Source organism: Dipodomys merriami, unplaced genomic scaffold (genome assembly GCF_024711535.1).
Source record: "Dipodomys merriami isolate MVZ:Mamm:240054 unplaced genomic scaffold, mDipMer1.0.p SCAF_7, whole genome shotgun sequence".
NCBI classification, from domain to species: Eukaryota; Metazoa; Chordata; class Mammalia; order Rodentia; family Heteromyidae; genus Dipodomys; species Dipodomys merriami.
In genome coordinates this window covers 68,436,933-68,464,504 of record NW_027206290.1, presented here as the reverse complement: position 1 = coordinate 68,464,504, position 27,572 = coordinate 68,436,933, and the positions used below count along the sequence as shown (strand labels likewise).

The 27,572-nt window shown below is 45.4% G+C and overlaps 1 protein-coding gene across 2 annotated transcripts; it reads left to right on the top strand.

The window, feature by feature from the left end:
* On the top strand, positions 1-26,558 carry Psmf1 (proteasome inhibitor subunit 1). 2 transcript variants are annotated; one of them, XM_070006946.1, is made up of 8 exons: positions 1-75; positions 1,961-2,211; positions 6,022-6,174; positions 8,357-8,439; positions 12,551-12,739; positions 23,971-24,024; positions 24,915-25,073; positions 25,579-26,558. In XM_070006946.1, the coding sequence occupies exons 2-8, from the start codon at positions 2,083-2,085 to the stop codon at positions 25,628-25,630; spliced, it is 819 nt and encodes a 272-aa protein (XP_069863047.1). In that variant the 5' UTR covers positions 1-75; positions 1,961-2,082; the 3' UTR covers positions 25,631-26,558. The 2 variants fall into 2 exon arrangements, with proteins under 2 accessions (XP_069863047.1, XP_069863046.1); XM_070006945.1 differs by lacking the exon at positions 1-75 and having other exon boundaries at positions 1,943-2,211.
* Positions 26,559-27,572: the final 1,014 nt, after the last annotated feature.

Here is a 27,572-nt window from a genome sequence, read left to right as displayed (position 1 = left end):
GAAGCACCATCCACCTGCTTCCCTTCTTAGCTCCCACGGGCCTCCCCAGCCATCCTGGGACTCTTGCTGATGTAGGTAAGTCCACAGCAAGCAATGGCAGGATCAGGCATGACACAGACAACTTCAGTCCTGCCCATCCACTGATGTTGGGGCGCAGGATGGACAGAACCCAGCCCTGGCCCCCAGGGAACTCTCAGCCTAGTGCAGGAAAACAAGGTTACTTCCCTTCCCAAGGTGTTAATGGATCTCCTGCATTGGCTACTAGAAGCAGACTTGCTAAGTCACCCTTAGCTGGAGGTAGGAGAACGGCACTCAATACCCTCGATCACCCACCAGTCAGCACCAGAGCCATAGTCTCTGAATTCTGCACCGCTTTGCAAAGGGATGTGAGTGGAATTGCCTTGTATGACCTTTCTTCTGGAAGTTCCCAGCAGCTGAGCTCTAGCTGTCTGTGGCAGTGCCACCTCCTTATCTCCCCCATCCTCTGTCCCCATTTCCCTTCTGCTCCCAGACAGTCACTCAAATCCTCACCTCTGAATCGCCTTCTGAGAGAGCCCAGGCTAAGACAGGAGTGGTAAGGTTTAACAGGGAACCAAAGTTCTGGGAGATGCAAGGCATGATTGGTAAGCATGGCAGCGTGGCACCACAGGGCAGGACCGAGGCAGGAGCTAGCTGCACAGGGGCTGGCAGCAAGGGTGTGTTATTTGTTAAAAACTAACAACAAAACAGCAACAACAGCCTTACACGCAATAAGAAAAGGGACGAAAGGCTGATCTGCCTTTTATATTATCACCACAAACCAGCATTTCTCACCAACTTCAATGATAAACTTTCCCTCCTCACTGGGGCTGATAGCTCTTACTGTGCCAAACCTGGCTCTTGGCACCCCATCAAGGCTCAGGTCACTGAGAAAAGGGCGATCAATCCCAGGCAAGACATGAAGGAAAGGTGGCGTTGACACTCCATTCCCAGAACCTGTCCCACCTCTTCCACCTTGGGGCCTTTGCACTCACTGTCCCTTTACTGTAATTCCTTTTGTTCCTTATCCATTAAAGTTCATTTCTTCCCCAAAGACACCCTTGCTGGTCCCCCAAACCAGAGATGCCTCCTGTGGGCTTGCAAATGGCCTCCCCCTCTTCTCAGTTTTCAGACTGGAGTGAGCTCCATAGAGACAGAAGCTATATGCCTTGTCCATCCAGGCCTAGCTCACAGTAGGCACTTAGGAATGGAGCTGCCACTGGGCAGATGCACATTTCACAACCTACACTATTGTCCACGGCAGCCTAGTCGATGAAGGTGTGTTAAAGAAATGAATGAATCTATGGGAATCTTCCATAATTGGGAAAGGACATTAGAAACAGAAGGGACAGACTAAGGCAATATCAAGAAAAACAAAGTGAAGGGGTTCTTGCTAACCTAGGAGGTAGACCACCGGGTCCCAATTCTGCCTCTCACTAGCTGGTTGTGCCTCAGTTTTCTCACCTGTGAAGGGTCATTATCATCAATACCAATTGCATAAGGTTGAGTAGGAAGCATTCAATAAATCTGTGCAAGTAACGCACTTGGAACAGGGTGAGTACTGCATGTGTGCTAACAATTCTGAATATATCTTAGACACATTTCCTAAGGGTTTCCCTAGCTTAGATCCCTCCCCCCCACACACACACATTTTTTGAGGATGCTAAGTCTGTAGTTCCCAGAAAGGTGGTCTTTCCCCGAGGACACATCACCCTGTGTGTCACTGTCTAGACAGTGACAGGTAAGATGAGGGCCCCCAGCTTTGAGGGCCTCCACAGCCCGGCTTGGCCCGGCCCACGCACTGCTTGGCGGAACTTTAACCGTTGCACCCGCGTTTCCAGTCGGTGCGCATAGAGATCGTACGCCTCGAGGCAGTGCGCCTGCGCGTGGAGCACTTCCGGCGCCGGGCACTACGCCTGGGCTGCTTCTCTTTTGGCTGCAGGAGCAGAGCGGGCCGGAAGCCGCGGATCGTGCTGCGGGCTCGCGGTTGTCCCAGGCGGGACGGAGCGGAACGGCTCGCGGCGCTGACCCCTTCCTCTTTGGCCCGCGGAAGCCAAGGCGCTCATGGCGGGTCTAGAAGTCCTTTATACGTCGGCTGCGCCGTCCATCACCTGCCCGCAGGACGCGCTCGTCTGCTTCCTACACTGGGAGGTGGTGACCCAAGGCTACTACGGCCTCGGCGCCGGCGACCAGGTACGCCACGAGCCTGCTGGGGTCATCCTCCGCCCAAACCTCGAGGCCTGGTGGCCTGTCTGGTGCGGGACGCCCGAGCCCGAGTTCACAGCCCAGGGGCTCGCGAGACAACGTCGTATCAGCGCTGCCCGGCAGTTCCGAGCACCGAGACCGGTGTGGCTCTCCCGGGATCCCCGCCAAGCTCCTTACGGGCACGGAGCGGGATGGGGGAGACGCCCCGACTCTGCCCTGATCCCCAGCTCTAGCCTCCCAGACATCTGAGCCCTGATAACCCAGCCACCCAGACATCTGAGCCCAAGCACAGGTCTAAAGGGTGAGCTGGGACCTAATCAGCCCCAGTCAAGGGCCTGTTCTTCACCGTTCAGAGCTCACACACACACACCCTCACCCGTTATCACGCTGGCAATACAGTTGACTAGCTGCTGTCACCTGGCTCAGCTCCAGGAAACAACGCCCCCAACACGCAACTACAGTCCACCACGCCCTGGCGGTGTGGGTCCTCTCTAAAGCTGGCCCCTGCAGGACAGCTCCTCTTTTCCCCATTCCCGGATTCTGACTCATTGACATTCCTACAGAAATCCAGGTCTCCTTCTTAATCTATTGATCTGTTTTTTAGTTTTACGTACTGTGTGTGTGTAAAACTTGATGAGAAGAACAAGGCATCTACTGGTTTCAACAACAATCCACCATTTGAATTCGGTGCCACTCCTCATGGGAGCTTTCTGTGGCAGGGAAATGGAGATGGCCATACACTTGAGTTAGAGAACGTGGCTTTTTATTGCAGCAATCTAAGGATTAAGAAGGAAGAGAAAATACCCCCCAAATGATCTGTTTGGGTTCTTTTGGATGTGTTTTAACCCAGAGACACTAGGGTGAGAATGTTTTCAGTCCCAGCGTTTTGCCAAAACGTCAATTGTCTTCTTTTGGGGGGTGGGGGTGGGGGTGCGGTGGGTATTTTAGTGGACCTGGCTGAGAAAAGTTTCCGGCCATAGCCTCAGCAGGCAGGAATTCAGCTCTGCACTTCACTTGCTGTGAATCTTAGCTGCTTTCCAGTTTTTAGTTGTCATCCAAAGGAGTTAAACTATGCACCTGTGTCCTGGCTGCTTTTCAACTGGAGCTTTCTTAGGTGTGTGTGTGTGTGTGTGTGTGTGTGTGTGTGTGTGTGTGTGTGTGTGTGTGTGTGTGTGTGTGTGTGTGTGTGTGTGTGTGTGTGTGTGTGTGTGTGTGTGTGTGTGTGTGTGTGTTGGTGGTGGTTGTTTTTTGGATCTGTGTGTGTATGTGTGTGTGTGTGTGTGTTGGTGGTGGTGGTGGTGGTTGTTTTTTGGATCTCGGGTCCAAAGGACAGTCAAATGCCTTGTTTGGCCTGTACCAGGGTTTGTCCCATCAGTCCTAACTGCTTTCTGGGGAACAGCAGTGAGGGCCATCCATCTTACATGAATAGGGATTCACTCAACTCTGGAAGCCAAAGATGAGGTAGTAAGAAGATTAAATCACTTCTATGTCACGAGAGAATTTATGTGGACTGAGTAAGTGTGGAATTTTCAGAAGATGTAAGAGAAAGTTAAAGGCCTTTGGCAGAACAAAAATAAAACCTGTCATCAAACCCACCTGTCCAGAAAAACCTTAAACATTCATAGCTCTGAAGTGTCACAGGAAATGAGCCTGGGTTGGGAAAAGGGTTTGTTTCACTTTCCTGGCTGTGTGGTTTGATTAGTTTCACTTTTAGTTTTTTGTTTTTATTTCTCACTGGGGCCAGTGAATTTCACTGTCAGTCAGGTTTAAATTATTCCAGTTGCTACCTCCTGAATTTTACTTGGGATCATTTTCCCCACGTGGATTCTCAAACAGGAGGGAGATGAAAGATGCCAGCGATTCTGAATTAATGGCCTCCTGTTGTTCTTAACAGATATTACTTTCACATTTTGTCAGTGAGCAGAAGCCTTTTTTTTTTTTTTTTTTTTTTTGGCCAGTCGTGGGGCCTGAATTCTGTGGGCCTGGCCACTGACCCTCAGCTCTTCAAGGCTAGCGCCCTACTACTTGAGCCACAGTGCTACTTCTGGCTTTTTTCTGCTTATGTGGTGCTGAGGAATTGAACCCAGGGCCTCATGCATGCAAGGCAAGCACTCTACCATTGATCCACCTTCCCAGCTCTGAGCAGAAGCTTTTTATAGACTGTCTTAAAAGTGGCATTTTTTTTCTTTAATGGCTCCTGTATAAGAATACTTTCCCCACCTAGAAATCAACTGTGTTTGCTTTTAACATCAAGATAATTTGAGAACTGTTTCAGATTTCTTACATGAAAGTTTTAGGATTTTAAAAAGAAAGAGGCCAAGCATAGTTGATCAAGCCTAAAATCATAGCGGAGACAGAGATCAGAGTATTATAGTTCAATAACAAAAAAAGGTTTGTGAGACTTCATCTCAACTAATAGCTAGGCATGATGGTGAGTATCTGCTATTCCAGCTACTCTGGGAAGTACAAATAGAATTGCTGTCTAGACTAGCCCCCAGGCATAATATATGAGAATCAATTTTTTTTTAAATAACCAACACCAAAAGTGCTAATGGAGGAGTCTGGCAAATTCAAAGCCCCAGTACTGAACGAAGGAAAACACCACAACTCACAGTACAGTGTGTTTTTGCATCACAGTACAGTGTATTTTTGCATCCACCGCAGAAATTAAAAGCTTCTGGGAGTTGTACCACATGTGTACAAGAATGTTCATTGCATTCTTTATAATGGCAAAAGAAATAGACTAGAAGCACTTTTGATCACCATCATCCAGTGACCATGAGTGTCAGCTTTGTCATTCAATGGGATGCTGTTGTGAATTCAGTTCGTCATAGTTAAATGCACTGTGGGATGAATCTCCAAAACCAATAATTAGATCAAGAAGACAGTTGGCAGAGGTGATACTGTTTACTCAGAAACATTTGAGACTGTTTTTATGGTTGCTTCTATACTAATGGAACTCCAGGACAAAGTAAAAAAAATGTTGTCAAGAGTAGTGGTTACTGTCAAGGGAGCAGAAGCAGGTTCATGGAATATGCTACGCAAGGCTGTAGTGAGGATGTCAGTGTTTGGTGATCAGTAATCTTCTATATCCTCATCTGGTGGTAGCTACAGAGATCTCTGTCTTACAATTTTAAAAAGTACATGTTTTAGTGTACATAAATTTTTTCATAATTTTTCTTAAGCCACTGCAGTCTGTTGGGGAGTTTATACACTAGGATCTGATTTTAGTCAACATTTTGTGATCTATTACAGATGACCCAAGATCTCATCATGGAAGATGTAGCTCCACCTTGAGACACTTGGTCTTTCCCTCCCCACCCCCTTCCTTTTGCACTGGTACTAGGGCTTGAACTCAGGACCTCAGACTCTTGCTTAGTTTCTGTTGCTTAATGTTGGTGCTCTGCTACTTGAGCTACACCTGCAGTTCTAGCTTTTTGCTGGTTAATTAGAAATAAGAATCTCATATTTGTCTGCCCAGGCTGGCTTCAAGCTGAGATCCTCAGATCTCAACCTCCTCTAAGTAGCTAGGATTGCAAGTATGAGCCACCAGCATAGAGCCATTTGGTTTTATTCCCAGCAGGATGATGGAGAGGCTGTAGGTTCTCCCCAGGTCCTGTGCTGTGTCCTAAAGGCAGCAGATACCTGGGAGAGCCCTGGGTCCAAGGCATCTATCTTGCTGAATGTAACTTGGCCTCTGTATCCTTGTCTGTGACGTGAGGGTGGGACTAGATATCTGTAAGGTCCTTTAGAGCTCTGTGTTCTCATCTTTCTCCTCTCAACACTGGTGTCTTCCAGCCAGGTCCCAATGATAAGAAGTCAGAACTGCTGCCAGCTGGGTGGAATAGCAACAAAGACCTGTATGTTCTCCGGTATGAGTCCAAAGATGGCTCCAGAAAGCTCCTGATGAAAGCCGTCACCATAGAGAACAGCATGATCATCAACGTGCTGGTGAGTCAGGTCTGTGTGGTCTGTCCATGGTATGAGAATTGGGATAAAACACCCTTAACACAATGGAGGGGGTAACAATGCTTAATAGGAAGTGTACTCATTACCTTGCTCATGTAACTGTAACCCTCTGTATAGTATCTTTACAATAAAAAAATTAAATTAAAAAAAAAACACCTTTAACAGAGCGCGTATCCCTGAAGCTTGTACCCAGTGTCCTCACTTCTGGAGCGTTTTTCTGAGGTGAGACCCCTAAATGCAGAAAGGCTTTGTTAGAGATGCTCACTGCTGGTGTGACAAAGCAAGGGCTTTCGTCCACAAAGTAATGTTAAACCCATTCAGTGACATCGTAGGAGAAAGCAATGGACTGTACCTCATTGGGCTCTTTTACTTTAAGTCAGCCACATTCTTTGTTACCTCAGAGGGTTTACATTTCATATTTCTAAAGATGCTAATTCCTCCCCCCTCCTCCCACACTCCACTGTCCCTTCATTCCTTCAGCTGCATAATTTCTTCTCTTTTTTCACTACTCAAAAAGTTCAGTCCTGACACCTCACTCCCAGCTGCCAGGAAGATGCGTCTCTTCACTGTCATTGTACTTCCTGCAGGGTACCCTTCATGTCTTGCAATTATGCACTTTTATTTGTGCTTTGCTTTAATGTCTAAATTCTGTCACTGAACTATAAGCACCCTGAGGGCAATTGCTTTCTTGTTAAATCTGTCATGGTGGTCTGTGTATGTTAATATGCAAGTAAGGTAGCTCCTTGATATCTGCAGTGTTCCAGGGAGAGAGCCAGTGAAAGCCCATGCATGCTTAGGATGCAGAGTTCTGCTGTACTGTACACGTGCCATTCACTTTCTCCATAATGCCACTGAACTTTTCTGCTAAAGACCTCCTGATTTTCACCAAATCTCAACATTTTCACTTTATCACTAGGTACATTAGTGTATTTATTTATTCATTTGTTTGTTTGCTTGTTTGTTTTTGGTACTGGTCTTGGGGCTTGACCTCAAGGCCTGTGTGCTGTCACTGATTTCCCCCCCCCCCCTCAAGATTAGAACCTTACTACTTGAGCCACAGTTCCACTTCTGCTTTTTTTGTTGGTTAATTGGAAATACGAGTCTTGTGGACTTTCCTGCCCTACCTGGTTTTAAACTGCCATTCTCAAATCACATCATCCTGAGTAGCTAGAATTTAGGTGTGAGCCACTGGCACCCAGCTTACATTAATTTTTAACCTTCCTTTTTGATACCATTTGCTTTTGGAGAGGTAGATTTTCACAAAATTCAGAGAAAGGCTAGGCCCATGTGGCAGATCACACAGTGATTTAAACACAACTGACAAATAATGCTAGACTCACTGAAAGCTTTCCACATCAACTCAGCTGTGTAATGCATACAGAGATTTTATTTTATTCTTTTGAATTTTATTGGATTGGTTTTAAAAAAATTTTTTACTGTGTTTGGTGAAAACTGCAAATAGGCCTACTGTATCATACAGCATATTTTGTACTTTGCTTTTTTTGCAAGTCTTTACACAAGAACATATTTAAGACATACCTCATTTGCTTTAGCTACTATAAAATATTTTCACTATACCTTCTCATTGATGAGCACTGAGATCTTGTAAACAGGGTTCTTATTTGTAAGCAACAGAATTCCTTCAGGTTAGTGTAAGAAGAAAGTGTTTACTAAAAGAACTGAGATAGCCCATTGAAACAGGTCAGTGCTGGGCTTACAGAAAGCAGTGCCCCACACCTTAGAAACCACTGCTTCCTACCTGCCTCCAGCTTTAGGTGCTGTCTAGTACTGCCAGCTTGGTGCTTTGTATCAACCACTGTTGTAACCCTTATATTCTCCACTGCTACCCTTATTAGCAAGATGCCTACTTCTTGTGATGCCTGTTTCTCCATGTCACTGAAGTCACTGTGGTACATCCATCAGGCACCTTGATTACATGCCTGGGCCCATGATGTGGACATACTTGGAATTTGGTGTTGGAAAGGCAATATTCCTAAACCACAGATGTCCCTAAGTGTGAGAACGTTTCACACATTAGAAACAGTACTTATATCTGTTGCTTTGTGAACATAAGTGAGTAAATCAGGTTGTATGTCCTCCCTATCCACGCACACCTTAGCCCAGAAATATCCCCGTCTCTTATTCTCTATTTTCATTTTTCTAGGAATATGGCTCACAGCAAGTGGCAGACTTGACTCTGAACTTAGATGATTACATCAGTGATGAAGATCTGAGTGACTTCCACAGGTACTTCTAAATGATGTCTTTAACCTAGCGCAAGGAAGAGAAGCAACAGCAAGAATGAGAAATGAGGTTGAAGTGCCCAAGGCAAGTGAATGGAAGAACTTGCTTTCCGGGGAACAGTCATTTTTTTTAGTTCTCTTTTCTGCTTTCATTTACTTGAACAGGAAAAAAAATCATACAGGACATAAAATGAGGAATTAATCAGATGTCTGCAGGCCCAACAGTGGTGACAGAGTTGAGGCCAGGCCAGCTGGTTCAGTCCAGTGTGGGCTTCTGGCGAGGAGGTATGCCAAATCAGGTCCCCACTCCACCTTAACATTATTTACTTACTTACTAATTTTTGTCCGTAACAGGACTTGAAATCAGGGTCTAAAGTTCTAGCTTGGTCTTTTTGCTTACACTGGTACTCCATCACCTCTTCAGTGGCTCTGGCATTTTGCTGGCTAATTGAAGATAAAAGTCACAGATTTGTATATCCAGGGTGGCTTCAAGCCTTGATCATCAGATCTCAGCCTTCTGAGTAGCTAGGATTACGATCATTGCAAGAGTCATGAATGACAGGCCCAGATTTTTTTTTAAATAAGCTTTATTTTTCAAGCACTTTTAGGTTCATAGTAAAATAGAGCAGAAATGACAGAGTCCCTATGTTGCCCCCGAGCAAGAAGAACTCCTCCCCCTTAGCCCCTGGCAACAGAGTCCACATCTGTTACCATTCATGAGCGAACACAATACTTACCACCTGACATTCACATGACGATTCATCCTGGTGTCCTACATTCTGTGGACAGTGACAGTTTCACTCCATAAAATTCTCTGTGATCAACCTGTTCACATTCTTCTCCTACCTATGCCTGGAAACTCTGATCTCATCACTGTCTCCATGGTTTTGTCCTTTTGGAACATCATGTAGTTGGAAAAAATTTCATATGAGCTATCTCCATTGTGACTGTACTTTTTTACTTTCCCATCGGTGGAGAAGGGTTTCTCTTATTCGGCATCCTGGCCAGCATCTGACAATGCCAGTGTTTTGAATGTAGGCCATTCAAATAGTAGTATTTCTTTGTTTTCATTGTAGTTTCCTAGAATATATGGAATATCTTTCCTTGTGCTCTGCTTTGCCATCTGCATTTCTTCTTTGCTCAATTTATAATTGGGTTTATTTTCTTTCTGCATTTCAAGAGTTCATTGTATATTTTAAACAATGGGTTTTTTACTTGATCTGTGTTTTGCAAAAATTTTCCGTCTTGCTTGTCTTCTCCTTTTCTTGACTGTTTTGTGGTACTGGGGATTGAACGTGGGGGACTTACTAGCCCCCCACGTTTGCTAGACAGGTGCTCTTATCACTGATCCAGCCCTCACTTGATGTGTGAAGCTCTTATTTTGAAATTTTCAACACATGAGAGAGAGCTTGTAAAAACACAGTGAACACGACTATCATGTACAGTTGCCAGGTGTTTTGTTGTTTTTTTAAAAAAGACATTTTCCACTCTTTCTTAATTTGTTCATATTACCTTTTGTTTTTGAATCATCTGAGGGTATTCCTAGACTCTATGGACCTTCACCCCTAATACTGCAGCACAAGGACCTAACATCAATACAACTGTCACACTTAGGAATAAAGCATCTAATATTCTGTCCATATTCTAATTTTTATCATGCCAACAATGTCCTAATCTTTGGGGTTTTTCTTTTCTTTTTCTTTCTTTTTTCTTTTTTTCTTTTGTTGGTCATGGGGCTTGAACTCAGGGCCTGGGCACTCTCCCTGAGCATTTTTTCCCCTACCATCCCTTCCCTCCCACCTCCTCAACTACACTCCCCCCCTTCCTGCGTCCCCTTCCCCCGCCCCCCTGCCCCCCCCCCAGCCTCCCCCGAGCTTTTTTGCTCATAGCTAGTACTCTACCACCTTATGCCACAGTTCCACTTCTGGTTTTCTGGTGGTTAATTGGAGAGAAGAGTCTTACATACTTTGCTGCCTAGGCTGGTTTTGAATTGCGATTCTCAGATCTCAGTCTCCTGAGTAGCTAGGATTACAAGCATGAGTCATCAGCGTCCAGCTTTGGGTTTGCTTACTATTAAAGGATAAAGGACAGTGTTATGTCCAATTGGGAACTGTGTGCCATAGTCTTCATTCCTCTGCAGGAAGTATTCTCTAGTACAATGGTAGTTTCATGTTCTAAGAAATTGTTTTCTAGAAATTTTATAGCAGTTCACATCCACAACTCATATATGAGTGGCCCATTTCTCCTGCGTCTGTGTTAGCATTCAGTTTATATTAATTACTCTTGTGTGTGGTGATACCTCATCATAGTTCTAATTTGTATAGTGAATGAGGGGTTTTTCTCTCTAATCCTTATGCCCTTTCTTTCTGCCTTAGTACAGTGCCTGTAACTTCCTATATTCCAGTATTGTGTCACATGAGAATATGAGAGAGGACATGCTTGTCTCACCCAAGACTAGGAGTAAAGCACTCAGTCATCATGAAATGGATTGTTAGCTCTATGCTCTTGATTTTTTTGAAGCTTTGACGTGAGAGTGATCATGAAGTGAATTGGGAAATGTTCTTTCCTGTTTCCTGGTGATGACTGTCAAATTGTCTTTTTCTCTCTACTTAGTAGACTTCCCTGTATTTAGGTCTAGAGAAGCCTGTCTTGGGGGAAAGGGTACTTCATTGTGAATTCAATCACATTAATACAGCTGTTCATATTATGTATTTTATTTTGACTGAGTTGTAATGTATCATTGATGAATAATTGATTATTCTGAGTTACTGAATTTGTTCTTTACGTTCTTTTTATCTTTTCAGTGGTTACAAATCTATTGTATCAAATTTCATTTTGACATTAGTTTGTCACTTTTTATACACTTGTAAATTTTGCTAGAGGTTGTCAGCTTCCTTCACTTTCTTTTTTTTTTTTTTTGGTCAGTCATGGGGCTTGAACTCTGGGCCTAGGCACTGTCCCTCAGCTCTTCAGCTCAAGGCGAGCGCTCTACCACTTGAACTACGGCACCACTTCCGGTTTTCTGTGGTTTATTGGAGATAGGAGTCTCATGGTCTCTCCTGCCCAGGCTGGCTTTGAACCGCGATCTTCAGATCTCAGCCTCCTGAGTAGCTAGGATTACAGGCATAAGCCACCAGCGCCCGGCCAATCCTTCACTTTCTTAAAAGCCAGATTTCTTTGCATTTTACTATTTCCAATTTTACTGATTTCTGCTCTTTGTTACATGCTTGCTTCTGGTTTGGTTTGCTCTTTTCTGGATTCTTGAGGTCAACATTGACCTCACTGGCTTGAGGCCTTTTCCCACTTCTAACATCTGTCTTTAATTTTAGAGTTTCAACAGTGCTTTAGCTATATCTTACATACTTTAATGTTATATTTTCATTTTAATTCAGTGCTGTGGTTTTTTTAGGACTAATTGTTTGATCTCTAGGTTATTTGGTCATGTATTCAGAGACTTCCTCTCAGTTTTGACTACCAGTGTGACTATATGGTCAGGGATATACTCCATATGATTTTAGCTTGAGGTTCACTTATGGCTCAGGATTTGGCTTATTTTAAGACAAGAGTCCTAGTGTCCTGCCCATTCCCTGTTACCTCAGCTGAAGCTCACATTACCTCACTGGTAGAGAAAAGAAGCAAGGCAAGACAGGACAGAGTGGAGCAGCCTTTCAAGGTCCTGTGACAGAACTGGGCCTTGAGCTCTGAGATCCCTGCCTGCCCAGACCAGGCAGCTAGACCATCTTCTCACAGAGCCTTTGCCATCCATGACCTTTCCCATGACATGTGATGAGCACACAATGATGCTGAGGAGGGGTGTGGTGGGGACAGGAGCAGCTAGTCCAGGCCCTGTGCCCCTACACCCTCACCTCTTTCTAATGGGGTGGTAAATGAGGAGGGGCAACTCAGATGCCTAAGAAGCTTAGGCCCAAGTCTCGGAGACAGCGCCGGGCCGTTGCCCCCCTCACCCAGGTCCGCCGGACGGCCCAGTCCCAGCCTTGTAAACAGGCCAAGTGCAAGGACAAGAGCTCTCAGGACCGTCGCTGTCGCCGTCGGAATACTGTACCCAAGAGTGCCAGCCAGCTGCAAGAAGTTGACTCCTCGTCTCCTTCCTACAGGACTTACCGAAACAGTGAGGAGCTTCGGTCTCTAATTGCATCTGGAATCCTCACACCCATCCATGAGCAGTGGGACAAGCCTAGTGTAAGCAGTGTCCCGAGGGAGTTCCCACCTGCCACAGCAAGAGAGGTAGACCCCCTCCGGATTCCCCCGCACCACCACCCCCAAACCAGCCGGCAGCCTCCCTGGTGAGTACACAGCCTCCAGAGCGCAGCGCATGCGTCTGTGGCAGGAGCCCTGCCATCGGCCCTCTCCTGACACTTGACGCCCTCCAGGCCCCCTCATGTCTTCAGCACAGCTGCCAAGGTTGTAGTGAGTGGGGTGGAAAGTGGAGACCTGAGTAGATCAGTGAATTCTTGCACTAGTGGTCATTCTAACTATCCAGCATCCTGACACTGGCCAAGGGCCCAGGGCTGCTGTCCAGTTATTCATTCTAAACCTCTTTGTGCAGGACTCTGAGCTGGATTTTTTGGGAAAATGCAAAAAATGCAGAAGTGCACTGTCCAGGAAGAGTGTAGTTTCAGGCTCTTGTCCATTTCACTCAATTGAGGTGCCCAGACCACTCTGGCAACTTGTGAAGTCTTCCAAAGCAGCACGCTGCAGGTGGAGTGAGTCACAGCCATAGTCCTTGCAGATTGGGGTGGCAGCTAAAAAGAATTGGAGATTTCTGCTCTGGCATGGGGAACAAATACCAGGGGACCTCAGACTCTAGCACTTCCCAGTTTGAGGCCCATGATGTGTGCTAGAAAGGATGGGGCTTGACAGAGCTAGAGAAGGAAGTAAGTGCTCAAGGTGTTAACTAACATTTTATTTTGGCTTGCAGTTGTATAGCTTTACTTTAAAAACGAGGATCAATTATTGTAGGTGATAATTCGTAAGTCTAGCAAAAACAGTAGGTTCTATAGAGATTGGAAAATAGTAAAAAAAAAAAAAAAGTGGTTAAAATGGTTGGGAACAGCTTACTGACACAACAACCTTATTTCATAGAAGGGAACTGGAGGTAAGATTGACCTGCCTAACTGGGACTGCGGCCAGGTGTCCTGGCTGCCTGCAAATTGAAGTGTGGTGGTAAGATGCAAGCATAAGCCCAGGAGAGCTGTCAAGTTGGGGAAGGTTTGGAGGTACCAAAGTAACATCCCCATTCCTGGCAGGTGCTCTGCGCCCCTTTCCACCCCTTTTGCCCTGGATGCAGGCCACCCCTCACCCCTTACCTGCCACACCAGTATTTTGCTCATTCTAGACCTGGAAACTTTCAAGGTCTGCCCTAGCACATTATAGGGTGTTTGGGGTTTGAGATATAATTCAGATGGTAGAGGGCTCATCCAGCAACAGGCACAAGGCCCTGGTTCATTCCCCAGTACCACAAAAAATGTTTTTAATGTCTTTTCCTAAGTGTAGTAAAGTATATCCAGAGTATGTGAATGGGTAATGGGTGTGCTGGTTCAATACAGGTCCTGTGCTGGGCATACAATTAGAGAGGACATCCCATTGCAAAGGAGAAATAAGGGGCATGGATCAGTCCTACCGCCAAGCTCTGTAGGAAAGAATGACTGAGCCAGCCTGTCTAGGGAAGGGTTGTTTTGTTATCTAAGCCTAACTTTTTATTGTCCCTACTGTATAAATCTAGCCACCTCTCTTTCACCATCTGTCCTCACAGTCAGGAAAACGTTTGCCCCAAATCCTGTCCCTTGTTTAGAAAAACTAATTTTTCCTATGTTTAACCAGGTTTGCTAAAAGTAAATCTCTATATAAAGCTCTTTGTGTCTTTCTAAATTTATTTTTAATCCTGATCAGCCTGTATCTTGACTTGTAATTTTTTTAATGTTCCAGTTTGTGTTTTACATTTTCTTTTTAAATTTTCGTACTCTATTTGTAAAAATACTGAGCATATCTTTTGAGTATTTGATAGTTTTATTTTATTGGCATTGCCTAACCTCCATGAATCCATAGAGGACCTTTTCAAGTATTTCCAACTTTCCAATTTTAAGTAGAACAGTTACAAATAACTATAACTATATAGAGAGAGAGATAGAGATAGAGATTTTTTTTTCTTATGCTCTGTTAATCCATATTCTAACAGACCTCAACCTTTTTAGCCTCAGGAACCTTTCTGCACTCTCCAGAGTTATTAAAGACCCTAAAGAGCTCTGGTTTAGGTTATATCTAGCAATATTTAATGCATTGGGAATTAAAATGAACAATTTCAAATGCTCATTCATCGTTTTAAAAGAATACATTTTGTAACATAAATTACAAACTTTTATGAAAGAGTAACATTTTAATTTTGTAAATCTCTTTAATTACCTGGCTTAAGGTGTTTTTAATAAAACTTAATTTTTATATAATCTAGTTTATCAATAATTTTGCAGTATATTGCTGTTTTCTTTATTTGAAAAAACTTTGCTTTATCCCAAGATCCTGGAGACATTCTCACATATTTTCCTTTAGAAGCTTTTGTTTTTCTAATCCCCAAGTCAATTTGTTCAAATTCTCAGATACTGTACTTGGCTTTGGAAATACACAGAGATGTGGACCAACCTTAGAGAAGTTTCTAAGCCATTTGGGTTGTGGCTTAACAAGTGTAAGGCTCAGTTCAAACCTCAGTACTTTCCTCCCTTCTTCCCCACCACCCACAAAAAATAAAGGCCAGTGGCTCACAGCTGTAATCCTATCAGGAGAATGAAATTGGATGGTTATGATTGGAAGCTAGCCTGGGCAGAAAAGTTTGTTAGACTCCATCTGCAAAATAAACAACAAAAATCATGTCTGGAGGTATGGCTAAAGTGGTAGAATGCTAGCCAAACAAATGCTAGTCCCTGAGTTCACCCCCTAATTACTGCCAAAAAAGTTGTTTCCAGATAGTTAGGGCTAATACCCTTATTAGTCTAGATCATAAGTCTTGAAGACAGTGCCAGAAGTGTGCCTGACGTGTGCCGAGCACAGAGGACAGCAGTTGCTCTGAAGGACTCAGTAGGACAGGATGGAAGGACAGCTTCACAAAGATGATGCCGAAGTTTTGAAAGACCAATAAAAATGTCATGGTATTGAGGGTAATTGGGTTTTATAACCAAGGGAATGGTGGGTGCTAATAGGGCTATGAAATCCCCTTGGACAGGAGAAGAGGTGAATGTGAAAGCCATCAAGGGCCAGTGTGTGCTGGAGAACAGGAGCTAACCCTGGGTGATGGGGTCCTTCAGGAGTCACACTTTTTGTTTTGTTTCTTGGTAATACTGGGGTTTGAACTCAGGGTCTTGCACTTGCTAGGCAGGTGCCCTACCTCTTGAGCCTTGCCACCAGCCTTTTTATGACTTTAGTTAATTTTTTAATAGGGTCCCATGTTTATGCTCCAGCTGACCTAGATCATGATCCTATTTGTGTTTCTCATGTAGCTAGATTGGCAGGACAGATTTTATTGATTAAGATGGGGTCTCTCAAGTGGTTTTTTGTCTTGTTTTGTTGCCTGTGTTGGCAATTCTCTCAATACCTGCCAACGTAGCCAAAATTATAGGTATAAGCTACTGCTCCTAGTAAAAGTTTTCAATAGTGACCTGGTTTCCATCTCTTAAATAAGTGACTTTTTCTTCCAAGGAATCCCAGTAAGAGTCTGACAGCTAAGATTCTAAGATGGTAAATATTTTGAGTCTTTACTGTGCGTTGGCTTACAGTTAAAAAAAAAAAAATACAAACCCCAGTCCCCTCACTTCTTTAAAGAAAGGTATTATAGAGGGACAAGAGTAGAAACAGGAGACCAGGGAAGAGGCTGACGCTGGCTTCCAGGCAGGAAGTCATGGTGGTAGGCAGTAAGTGGTGGTGAATGGAGCTGGTATATATCTGGAAGTGTACCTGACAGGACTTGCTGATGGGTTGACTAAATGAAGGGAGAAAAACTCAGGATGGTGCAAGTTTTGTTTTTAGCCTAAGTCATTTCTAATTTGGGGCTACCATAGCATAGGCTTCAATGGAGATACTCTTCATGCAACTTGGGGTACATCTCTGAATAGTCCCTTGGCAAACATTGCAATAAGGATTAAGCCTATTTTTAAAAGTGTTTTTGTTTGTTTTTTTGTTTGTCAGTCATGGGGCTTGAACTCTGGGCCTGGGCGCTGTCCCTGCGCTGTTCAGCTCAAGGTATATGCTCTACCACTTAAGCAACAGTGCTTAAGTTTTCTGGTGGTTAACTGGAGATAAGAGTCTCATAGAGTTTCCTGCCCAGGCTGGCATTGAACCATGATCCTCAGCTCTCAGCCTACTGAGTAGCTAGGATTACAGGCATGAGCCACTGGCTCTTGGCAGGATTTTATTTTTGTTTTGGAAATACCGGGATCTGAACTCAAGGCCTTACACTTGCTAGGCAGTTGCTCCACCACTGGCCCTTTCTTCCGAGATAGAGTCTCAGTTTCTATGGAGGCACATGCCTGGACTGTGATGCACCGTTTCTATGCTTTCTATGAAGCTAGGAGGATAGCTAATGGACCACTGCATCCAGATGCTGAAGAAAGGGGTCTCATACTTTTTTGTTCAGGCTAGCCTTGAACCACAGTCTTCCTTATCTCCAACTCTCAAGTAGTTAGGATCACAAGCATTGTGCCAAATTCTACCTGTTGCAGTCTAGCCTTTGACCTACCAAATGCAAAACACAGCTCTTCTCTCTCCTCGTTCCCAAGTTTTACCCATTACTACAACTCATTTCAAAAGTCATCTAGAATTGAATGGATCCAAAAATTGTGGTATCTATACACAATGGAATCTTATGCAGCCATTAGAAATGACAAAATAATGGCATTTGCAGGGAAATGGATGGAGCTAGAAGAAATCATGTTGAGCGAGGTAAGCCAAGAGCAAAGAGACAAACAGTACATGGTCTCCCTGATAAGTGGATGTTAAATCCAAAATGTTAGGTGATACGACAAAATTAACAAGACTTAAGAAACAAAGAACTTCCACTCATCTGGTCGAACCACTACTAAATATCCCCATGCTGCTGATCACATGTATGGTGTGTATGTGTACACCGTTATATGTTATAGACCGTGATAGACAGTTTGCTCCAGGAAAGTTAGAATGAGCTTGTGACCTTAAATGAGCATCATTATTCCACAATACTGTGAAATTTGGGAAATTATGTAATCACTTAATCACAATAAAAAAAAGTCATCTAGATTTTATTAGCTTCAAAACCCAAGTCTCATTCATACTCTGAATCAGGTGCAGTAGAGGCTCCTTTCTGTTTGTTGACCAAGGAAATAGGCTGTGGGCTCCCCTGCACAGCAGGGAAGAGTACACAGAGGGGGACAGTTATAGTTTCTAAAGATGTGCATGGAAGTTATAAGTGTTAGTAATAGTTACTCCAGTAATAGTTACTCCAGAAGCAGTATCAGTACCTGAAATAGAAGATCAAGTTAAACTTTTGCTTTACTTGAGTGAATATTGCTTGGCAATTAGAAAGGTAAAAGACAACTTGAGAAATGCAGCTCTACCATGGAGGAAGAGCAGCAGGATCCAGAATGATGTTATAATGTGATTACAACTGATTAAGAAAATGTGCTTATGAAAGAAGACTTAAAAGGGATAACAGAAATAGTCACTGTGATAGTCAAATATGGGGGACATTTGTTTTTCTCTGAATGCTCTATACTTTTTAGTCTAATTTATAAAGATGTTTTCTCTTTTAAGAATCTTTGATTTCGGGGCTGGGAAGGTGGCTAAGTGGTAGAGCGCTTGCCTTGCATGCATGAGGCCCTGGGTTCGATTCCCCAGTACCACATAAGCAAAAAGAAAAAAAGCCGGAAGTGGCACTGTGGCTCAAGTGGTAGAGTGCTAACCTTGAGCTGAAGAGCTGAGGGACAGCGCCCAGGCCCAGAGTTCAGGCCCTGTGACCAGACCCCACCCCCACCCCCCACCCCCCAAAAAAAGAATCTTTGATTTCTTAGCCTAAACACAGTATTTCTGAGTCATTCTGAGTTCCTGGTTTGTCTTTGAACTCACAGGCTCTCCTCAGAAGGAGAAGGCCAGAACTCCTTGCTCAGGTCCTGTGACAGGTGCTGTACTTGGTATCTGTGCGCATGCTGTGTATCTAGTTTATTACCATCTCCATCTCCCCTTTTCTAACCCTACACTTGCATACTTGGCAAAACAAGGCCTGTAAACCCAGATCTCCACAAGGCAGCATGTTCGTGTTTTGTGCTGGCTGAGAAAGCCCTAGGCTCAAGTAAGTGCAGCCCATCCTGCCTTTCATGTGGAGTGGCACATCGGACAAGACCAGAGATGGAAGCACTATCAAACTTCGGGGCAGGCCCTCCAGTCGGAAGTGAAGAAAGTGGACGTGGGTCTGGACAGAGTGTACCAGGTGGAACCTCCTGTGTTCTTTACCTGGTTCCCCTCCATGCACAGACACCTCAGCCAAGGGTGAAGTAGCTTGCCTTCCAGTGGGAGGACTTAGAGTCTCAGGAGTATAAGGCAGAGCCAGGCATGGTGGCACAGGGCAAGAACGCTGCCTGGGCTCCATAGCACAATCCTGTCTCAAAAAGGTAGTGTAGCTTTCTCCTTTATAGGGATAGTAACAATGCTTGATGCTGGACATGGGTTCCACCATGGCAGAACAGGGTGAATAAAGCCCCTAGCTTTCTGGCAAAGGACCAAAATGCTCCTCACCCCTTGGACAATGGGAATTACCAAGGAGACCACAGAGTGGAAGAAGCTCAGGGAACACTCCATTAAAGTTGTTTCTGGACATCTGGCCTTCCTTCAAAGTGTATATGAATGCATCTGATTCTAAATAGCACATAGGACTATAGGAGAGCCACTGCCTGGGTCCCAGACCAGCTCCTGGAAAGCACAGACTTGGGTGCAGAGCTTACGAGTACTGCAAAGGCTGGAAGACTCAGCTGACAGCAAGACCACAAGAAAGACAAGATGTTCAAAATGTGTGGGTTAAAGTCCAAAATTACTGGGCATAATTACTAGGATATCATAATTACCTGGTAAAGACTTCAAAGCAACTATTATAAACCTATTACAAGAGTGAGGACAGGTTTTTGTTTGCTTTTGCTTTTTGTACACTAGGATTTGCCTTACACAGGCAAGCTTTTACACTACCACTTGAGCCAGGCCCCTAGCCTTTTTGCTTTAGTTTTTCAGGTAAGATCTTTTATTTTGCCTTGGACAGCCTTAGCCTGTGATCCTCCTATACACCCTACCTGTATAACTGAGTTTATAGCCTTGTACCACCATGCCCAGTTTGTTTTCTAAGGAAGTATCTGTGTTTTTGCTTGGGCTGCCCTTGAATTGCAATCCTACTCTCTGCTTGCCATGTAGCTAGGATTCCTGGCTCAAGCTATGACTCTCCAGCTGTGACTCCATGACTCTCAGCCTGCCAATCTTGAAACGACTGGAATGATAAAAAGTCTCCACAAATATACAAAATGAATTTGAATTAAGAATTTGAATTAAGATTAAATCTCAATGATTAATAGAATTTATTTGACTGAAGAATTAACTTAGAAATTAACAAACTATCCAATTGAACAAGAGAGAAAAGAGGATTTAAAATTCTTAGCACCTGGGAAACAATTGTAAAAGGTCTTAACTCTGGGGCCATTGGAGTCCAAGAAGAAAAGGAGAATACAATACAGAAGAAATGATGGAAGAAAATAATGACTGGAAACTCCTTCCATCTTGCAAAAACAAAACAGCCAACAGATCCAGGAAGCCTAGCAAATCCTAAATAAGATAAATTTGGAGGCTGGGAAGGTGGCTCAGTGGCAGAGTGCTTGCCTCACATGCATGAGGCCCTGGATTTGATTCCTCAGCACCACATAAGCAGGAAAAAAAAAAAGCTGGAAGTGGCTCTGTGGCTCAAGTGGTAGAGTGCTAGCCTTGAGCTGAAGGATTGAGGGACAGTGCCCAGGCCCAGAGTTCAAGCCCCACTACCTACCAAAAAAACCCAACAACAACAACAAATGAAGTCCTAAACATTTCATAAACTGTTGAACACTAAAGACCAAGAAAAGTTTTGAATGCAGCTAGGGAAAAATGACATATTCGGATGGTTATGAATTCTTCATCAGAAACCATGGGAACCAGAAAGAAGTAAAACAGCCTTTTTAAAGTATAGAGAATAAAGAATCCTCAACCCAGATTCCAGTGAGTATTTCACCTTCATTTCTAAAGATTGTCTCCTTTTTGAAAGAGGCTTAAGAGAATTTAGTAAGTCTTCTCAAAGAGAAGTGTTCTTCAGACAGAAGGGAAAAGGGAAATGGTACAAGATGGAAGCATCAGGAATGGAAGAAGAGTGAAAGAAATGAAAAGCATAATAGACTGTTCTCTAAAATGTGTGTCAGAGCTGAAGCAGAGAATATATAAGGTCCCTGCATTCCCCTTGAAGTGGCTAAAGATTATTTCTAAGAAGACTGATAACTTGCAATCTCTTGAGCAGCCACTAAAAACAAAAAAACAAAACAAAAAACCACAACCAACAAAACTATTGCAAAGAGAAATAGCAAAAACCACAACATATTAAAATGGAGGAATGGGAAGGGGGAAATAAAAATGAGAGGGAGCAATAGGAAATCTAGTAATAAAATGACATCAAAATCTAAACAATAATCACATAAAGCTCAACAGTCTCCACAGCCCAGTTAAAATAGCTTGATTTTTGAAGTTGGACTGGCCTTGATATGATTCCTCTCTTGTTTTTTTTTTGTCGGTCATGGGGCCTGAACTCTGGGCCTGGGCGCTGTTGCTGAGCTCTTCAGCTGTAGACTAGCACCTACCACTTGAGCCTCAGTCCAACTTCCAGCTTTTTCTGCTTATGTGGTGCTGAGGAATTGAACCCAGGGCCTCATGCATGCAAGGCAAGCACTCTACCACTGAGCCACCTTCCCAGCCCCCCTATCTTGTTTGTTTTGGGGCATGAACTCAGGGCCTGTGCTTTGTCCCTGAGCTCTTTTGCTCAGGGCTAGTGCTTTACCACTTTGAGCCCCTCTTCCACTTCTGGTTTTCTGGTGGTTAATTGGAGATAAAAATCTCACAGACTTTCCTGCTGGGGCTGGCTTTGAACTACAGTCCTCAGATCTCAGCCTCCTGAGTGGCTAGGATTACAGGTGTGAGCCACTGTGGAGCCTAGTTCCATCTTGTCATTTATTAAGACATATAAGAAACTGCCAGCTGGGTGCTGGTGGCTCACGCCTGTAATCCTGGCTACTGAGGAGGCTGAGATCTGAGGATAGCAGTTCACAGCCAGCCCAGGCAGGAAAGTCCGTGAGACTTTTATCTCTAATAAACCACTCAGAAGAACGGAAGTGGCTCTGTGGCTCAAGGGGTAGAACACTAGTCTTGAGCTGAAGAGCTGAGGGACAGCGCCCAGGCCCAGAGTTCAAGCCCCACAACTGACCAAAAAACAACTGCCTCTATGGGCCTGTGTCCTCCTCTGTGACAAGGGATGAGAAACACACTGAGAGGGCTGCTGCAGAGGTGTGGTAAGATGAGGTGTGTAGGGAGAGCCACACACCTCATCTACTTAAAAAGTGCGAACACATCTGCGTGTCTCATGGGCACCTTTGGAAGAAACTAATGTCATTCGTGCCTCATTAGCTAGAGGACAAGAACAAGAGAGACCATTACAGATCCAGAAGATCTTGTCAACACTTCTTCACCAGAAAAGAGTAAGGACTTGAATTCAGGAGTCTTGTATGAAAGTGATTTTTTTTTTCATCCCTGGAGCCCCATTGAGCACATCTAGGACGGGGACTGGCTAAGGGAGTTGTGGAAAGGAAGACCAGAACCTGGCCCATTTGCTTTAAAGGAGCTGTGTGTACAGAATGTGTTCCCACAAGTATGCACGGGTAGCCGTGACACTGTTGAGAGCCTACTGAATGTGCTGTGACAGTTTCAAGTGTGTAACTTGCTGGGACAGCCTTGCAGCCACCTTGCTAGCCTTTTTGCTGTTTGTTCTCTCATCCTCACTCTGGTCCAAGAAGAGTAGAAGTTAGGCTCTACTCTAGACATCTGCCCAGACACTAGTAACCCCTGCAGCTGCTGGTCTGGCCAAGCACTTCATAGAGTTAGGAAGATGCTTCCCTCAGGCACCATCTGGCTTGTCTCCAGAAAGGCCAGGTTTGGGGAGGAGTAAGGGCACCAGAAACTGGGTCTGGCTCTGTGAACCATGTCTTGGCAACCTAACCTAGGTCAGGAACAATTCACTTCCTTCCTTTGGAGCCTGGCCTTGGTTTCCAGCCCAGTAGGTGCGACTGGTTGGGGGCAGAGACACTTTGGGGTTTCTTCCCAGTTCTCTACCTGTGAGCTTGGATTAGCTGCTGCTGAACAGGCTCTTCTATTCTGGCAGGAAGCTGCCTGTGCCCCAGAACTGTCAGGGTTATGTGGTTTGCCAGGGTTCCAAGCACACATTTTTAAATACTGAATCTCTCTTACGTTATTACATTTGTGTGTACATCCCTTGTGAAAAGTATAAAGAGAAACCCACCCCCAGAAGTGCCTGTCACAGTTGCGGCTAGAGTGTGCTGCTTCCTAGTTTCCTCCCTGTGCTCACGCCCCGCCCATACACACTCATACCCCACCCCCACACACGCGGCTCAACATTTAGCACTAGGGCATGGGTACTTTCTGCATTCTCAAAACCTTGTTTCTATTGTTTCCATGGCTACCTAGAGGCTAAACCATGGAGAACCTGACTGGTCCCCATTTAGGCTGAGTCCACTCTTTCTCATTAAAGTCCTTTGTGGATATATTTTGGATACTGAAGCACAAAATCATTTAGCTAAAGGACAAAGAGATCGATGATACTTGGTGTGTGTTGAGATAAATCAGAAATGCCCTCCAGAATGCATGATGTTTATGCTCCTAGCCTAGGCATCTCAGTGAAGGAAAATAGAGGAGAAAATCTTGGAGATTGCTGAGGTTTTGGCCTGTGGTAATCTAACAGGCTACCTGCACAACCAGGTTCCAGAGTGTAGAGGCCCCCTGTGAGGCTAATTGTAATGCACTGAGGATCATCAGCTTTCCAGCACATGCCTGTCTTGTAAATCTCAGCTTTGGGGTTTGGGGTTTTAGCTTTAGAGTAATACTTTTCAGATGTAAACATTCTGATTTTTTAAAGTTTAGGAACTTGAGGTAAGTGCGAATAAAACACAGTGTACGTATGGGTAACCATTGTTGATACAGATTGTCATCCTCTACGTAACTTTGCTTTGGCTCATCCCTTCTTCTGTAATTGCCATCAGTGTTAATCTGTTAATCTGTGCTAAAATACCCTTGTGTTATGGTCTCTTGCGGGTGGGTGTCTTCCCTGCCTCCTATGCGTGGGCGTGCATTTGTGACTCCGCTGGCATCAGCTTCAAGCCTCTGGGAGCCCAGGCGCCCAGCTGTTCAGGGACTTGCAGTAATTGTCCCTTGTTTGTTTCAGGTGTGATCCCCTGGGCCCATTTACTGTCGGGGGAGAAGACCTAGACCCCTTCGGGTGAGTACTGCTGGCAAGGTGACAGCCACAGAACTAGTTCTGTGGATGTCAGCCCCAGCTCATTTTCTAATTTTAGAGCTTTCGTCAGTGTCTTCCTTAGGGGTGAAGGAGGCCATTGTTGCTGAGTGGCTGAGAAAACACAGCCATGTTCTGTGTTCTGCCATACGTGGAACAGCCAGGAGAGCGCTGAGTGTTGGGGAGGACCTCAGGTCCCCGTCATGCCCTACCCCCACCCCACCCAGGGGACAGCAGCCCTCCCCTGGATGGAAGGATATTGGGTATGTAGTGCAGAGCACTCAGTGGGTCACAGGCCTGAGGGCAGCCCAAGCCGCCTCAGTGCTCTTTTCCTCTGTAAGGGGAGTCTTTGAGTCCCATTAGGTTCTCTGTGACCCTTGTCATGCACTTAGCAAAGGAATACAGCCTCGGCTGTGCAGTGTGTGTGTTTTGATAGGTTCAGATGAGCTTGTAACCCCTGCTGCAGTGACCCAACTATATCATCTGAGCACCAATGACCTGAGAACGTGAGGCTCATCCCTGCCATTGCAAGGGCCCGTAGTCAGGTCCATGGAACTCCATGAGGGACAGATGCTGTGTAGAGCCAGACTTGGGTAGAAGCTACCACCCTGACAAAGGAAAAGCATTGGCATTGTAGTCTCTGTGCTATTAGTCCTTAAACCTAAGCAGTACTTTGTGGAACCATCCCTGCAGAACTTCCTGGACTGTGCTAGGTGTCTGTACAGTGACAGTGTACCCTTCACACTCTTGTGCTGGGGCTCTGGCCCACTTCCAGCTGAGCCCCACACATCCACCTGGTCCCTTCTCACCTTCTTCACCTCCTTATCCAGCGCAATCCCTGCCCAGCTGCTTAACCAGCTTCCTTGTTGCCTCAGGTGCCGGAGAGGTGGCATGATTGTGGATCCCCTGAGATCTGGCTTTCCACGAGCACTCATTGACCCATCTTCGGGCCTCCCAAACCGGCTTCCTCCCGGCGCTGTGCCCCCAGGAGCTCGTTTTGACCCCTTTGGACCCATTGGGACCAGCCCATCCGGGTAGGTGTTTACTCCATCATGCCCAGTGGTGGGACCTGGAGGCAGCTCAGCTCACCCCGCACTACAGCCTTTGAGATGTCTGCACCCAGCTCATGGTCACCACTGCTACCACCAGCCACTGCCAAGAGGGCGGCGCATCCTCCAGTCCCTGCTTACTGCCTCCCTGGAGCCTTCTGGGAGCCCCTACCCTCCATGCCTGCTCCCTAACCTCCCCTCGGGGAGGAGGCACCACACTTAACCGAAAGTGTGGCAGAAACACTGAATGCTGCTGTGATGGGCTTAGTAGATGACAACGATCCACATTTTATAAATGTAAAATCGAGCCCCCAAGGATTGGATAACCTAGCCAAAGGGGCTCACACTTAGGCCCTCTGGTTGAAGTGCATGCACTGAAACTCCATGATCCAGGCAACACTTTGGAGGGCTGGCAGGTGGTCGCATCTGTGTGTGCACCCGGTCCTCCCTCGCATCTCCTCATGCTCACTAGTCCCTCTTTCTGTTTCAGACCTAACCCAGACCATCTCCCCCCACCTGGCTACGATGACATGTACCTGTGAGATCCTCAAGAATGTAACATCCCAGTCCTTCCTCCACTATCCAGGAGCTGCCGCCACTGGCCCTGTCAGCAACAGTGTTCTGGCAGGCTCGGAGCAAGGGACTCTGCCCGTGTGTTTGCAGGCTGGCTGGGATTGCCTCGCCCTCCCTTGTCACAGCCGAGGCTTCTGCCGCAGCTCTCCACCCGGCTGCATATAGGTCCCAAAGAGAAATCAGTATGTCCACATACCACCAGCTCCTCCCCCCTTCCAAGGGAGACTCCGGCAGCAGTCCCGATGCAGTCCCACTCACAGTGGTATAAGAACAAAATGCATTTTGGATGTTATAATTAAGAACCAAATGTCAATACAGAATTCATGTTGCCGGACTCCACTTTTTTATTTATATTAATGCACAGTGCTGTCCAGTTTTGAGACTTCTGTGTCTTTGTAGGGCTAAAGGACTTGTTGCCTATCCAGGAACCATTCTTGCTTCCCAGGCACCTTCCTTTCATACATTGCTGTTGCTCCTGACATTACTAAAATGGGCCCCAGATGGGTGGCATGCATGGAACCCCCAATAGGCCACCAGGATGATTGTCACCAGGATAGGCACAATGTGGAAATACTGTTCCCTCTACATGAGGGCAGAATCCTCCCATTTGCTCCTACTCTCCTCCCAAATGCTCCTTTTCTGAGCAGACCTCTAGGTACATGTGCGCCTCAGTAGCAGTGGCCTTCAGGAAGAGGAATAATGAGAACAGACCTGAAGCTGATCTTACTTTTGCTCTGTATTGGCCTTAAAAAAAGTTCTCTCTGAGCCTTGTAGCCCCATGTAAAATCAGAGTTGCCTTTTCTACTCTGAAACATTATGAAGTCTCTTTCTGTGGATAGCAACAACCCTAGGAGCTGGAAAAAAGGAAAAGAGTAAAAGTTTGAGGCCTTAAGTCCATCTGTGTCTCTTGTCTCTCTTGGGGCTCAGAACACAGGAACATAGGTTCCATCTGAGCGTGGTCGTGCACCCTGGGACGCAGGGAGCCTCTGGAAATCTCTGTCCAGTCCTCCTGACTTTGGCCATCTGGATCCTTTGCAGCCTGAGCTGACAGGTGTGGGCTTGGCACTGTTGGCTGAGTGGGTCCTTCCACTTTTCACTTCCTTGTTTCCTTCCCTGAAAATGAAACACAGCATTTCCTGTAGGCAGCAACAGGCTGCTGTCACTTTTCTGAAGTGCTGCAGGCTTTTTTCTATAGCCTAGGACTGCCTGTCTGCTCAGCCCAAGAATGGGCAGGAAAAACTGAACAAGCCCAGAGCTAGTCTCAGGTAGAAACTGGACTTGAGGCCAGGCTAGCATGGGTGGGCTCCCTGAATCTGCTTTGGGTTTTTTTTGGGGGGGGGTTGTATTTATTTTAAACTACTAGGGCCTTATGCTTGCTAGGCAGGTGCTATACTGCTAGACCGTACCTCCAGCTTTTTCTGCACTATTTTTGATAAAAGATAGGGTCTTACTTGCCATGGCTGGTGCCTGGACTTTGATCTGCCTATTTTTGGCTTCCCACTGTAGCTGCAATGACAGACCTATGCTACCACATCTAGCTTCTTTTAAGATAGAGTTTCATGCTTTTCTGCCCAAGCTGGCCTCAAACTATGATCCTCCCAATCTCAAGCCTCCCACACATCTGAGAAGTATACTCCACTCCAACTTCTTCCATTGAGTTGGAATCTGGCAAACTTTTCTTTTCTTTTGTTTGTTTTTTTTGGGGGTACGGTCGTGGGGCCTGAACTCTGGGCCTGGGCGCTGTCCCTCAGCTCTTCAGCTCAGTGCCAGCGCTCTACCACTTGCGCCACAGTGCCACTTCTGGCTTTTTTCTTTTTGCGTATGTGGTGCTGAGGAATCGAACCCAGGGCCTCAGGCATGCAAGGCAAGCGCTCTACTACTGAGCCACCTTCCCAGCCCCTGACTTTTCTA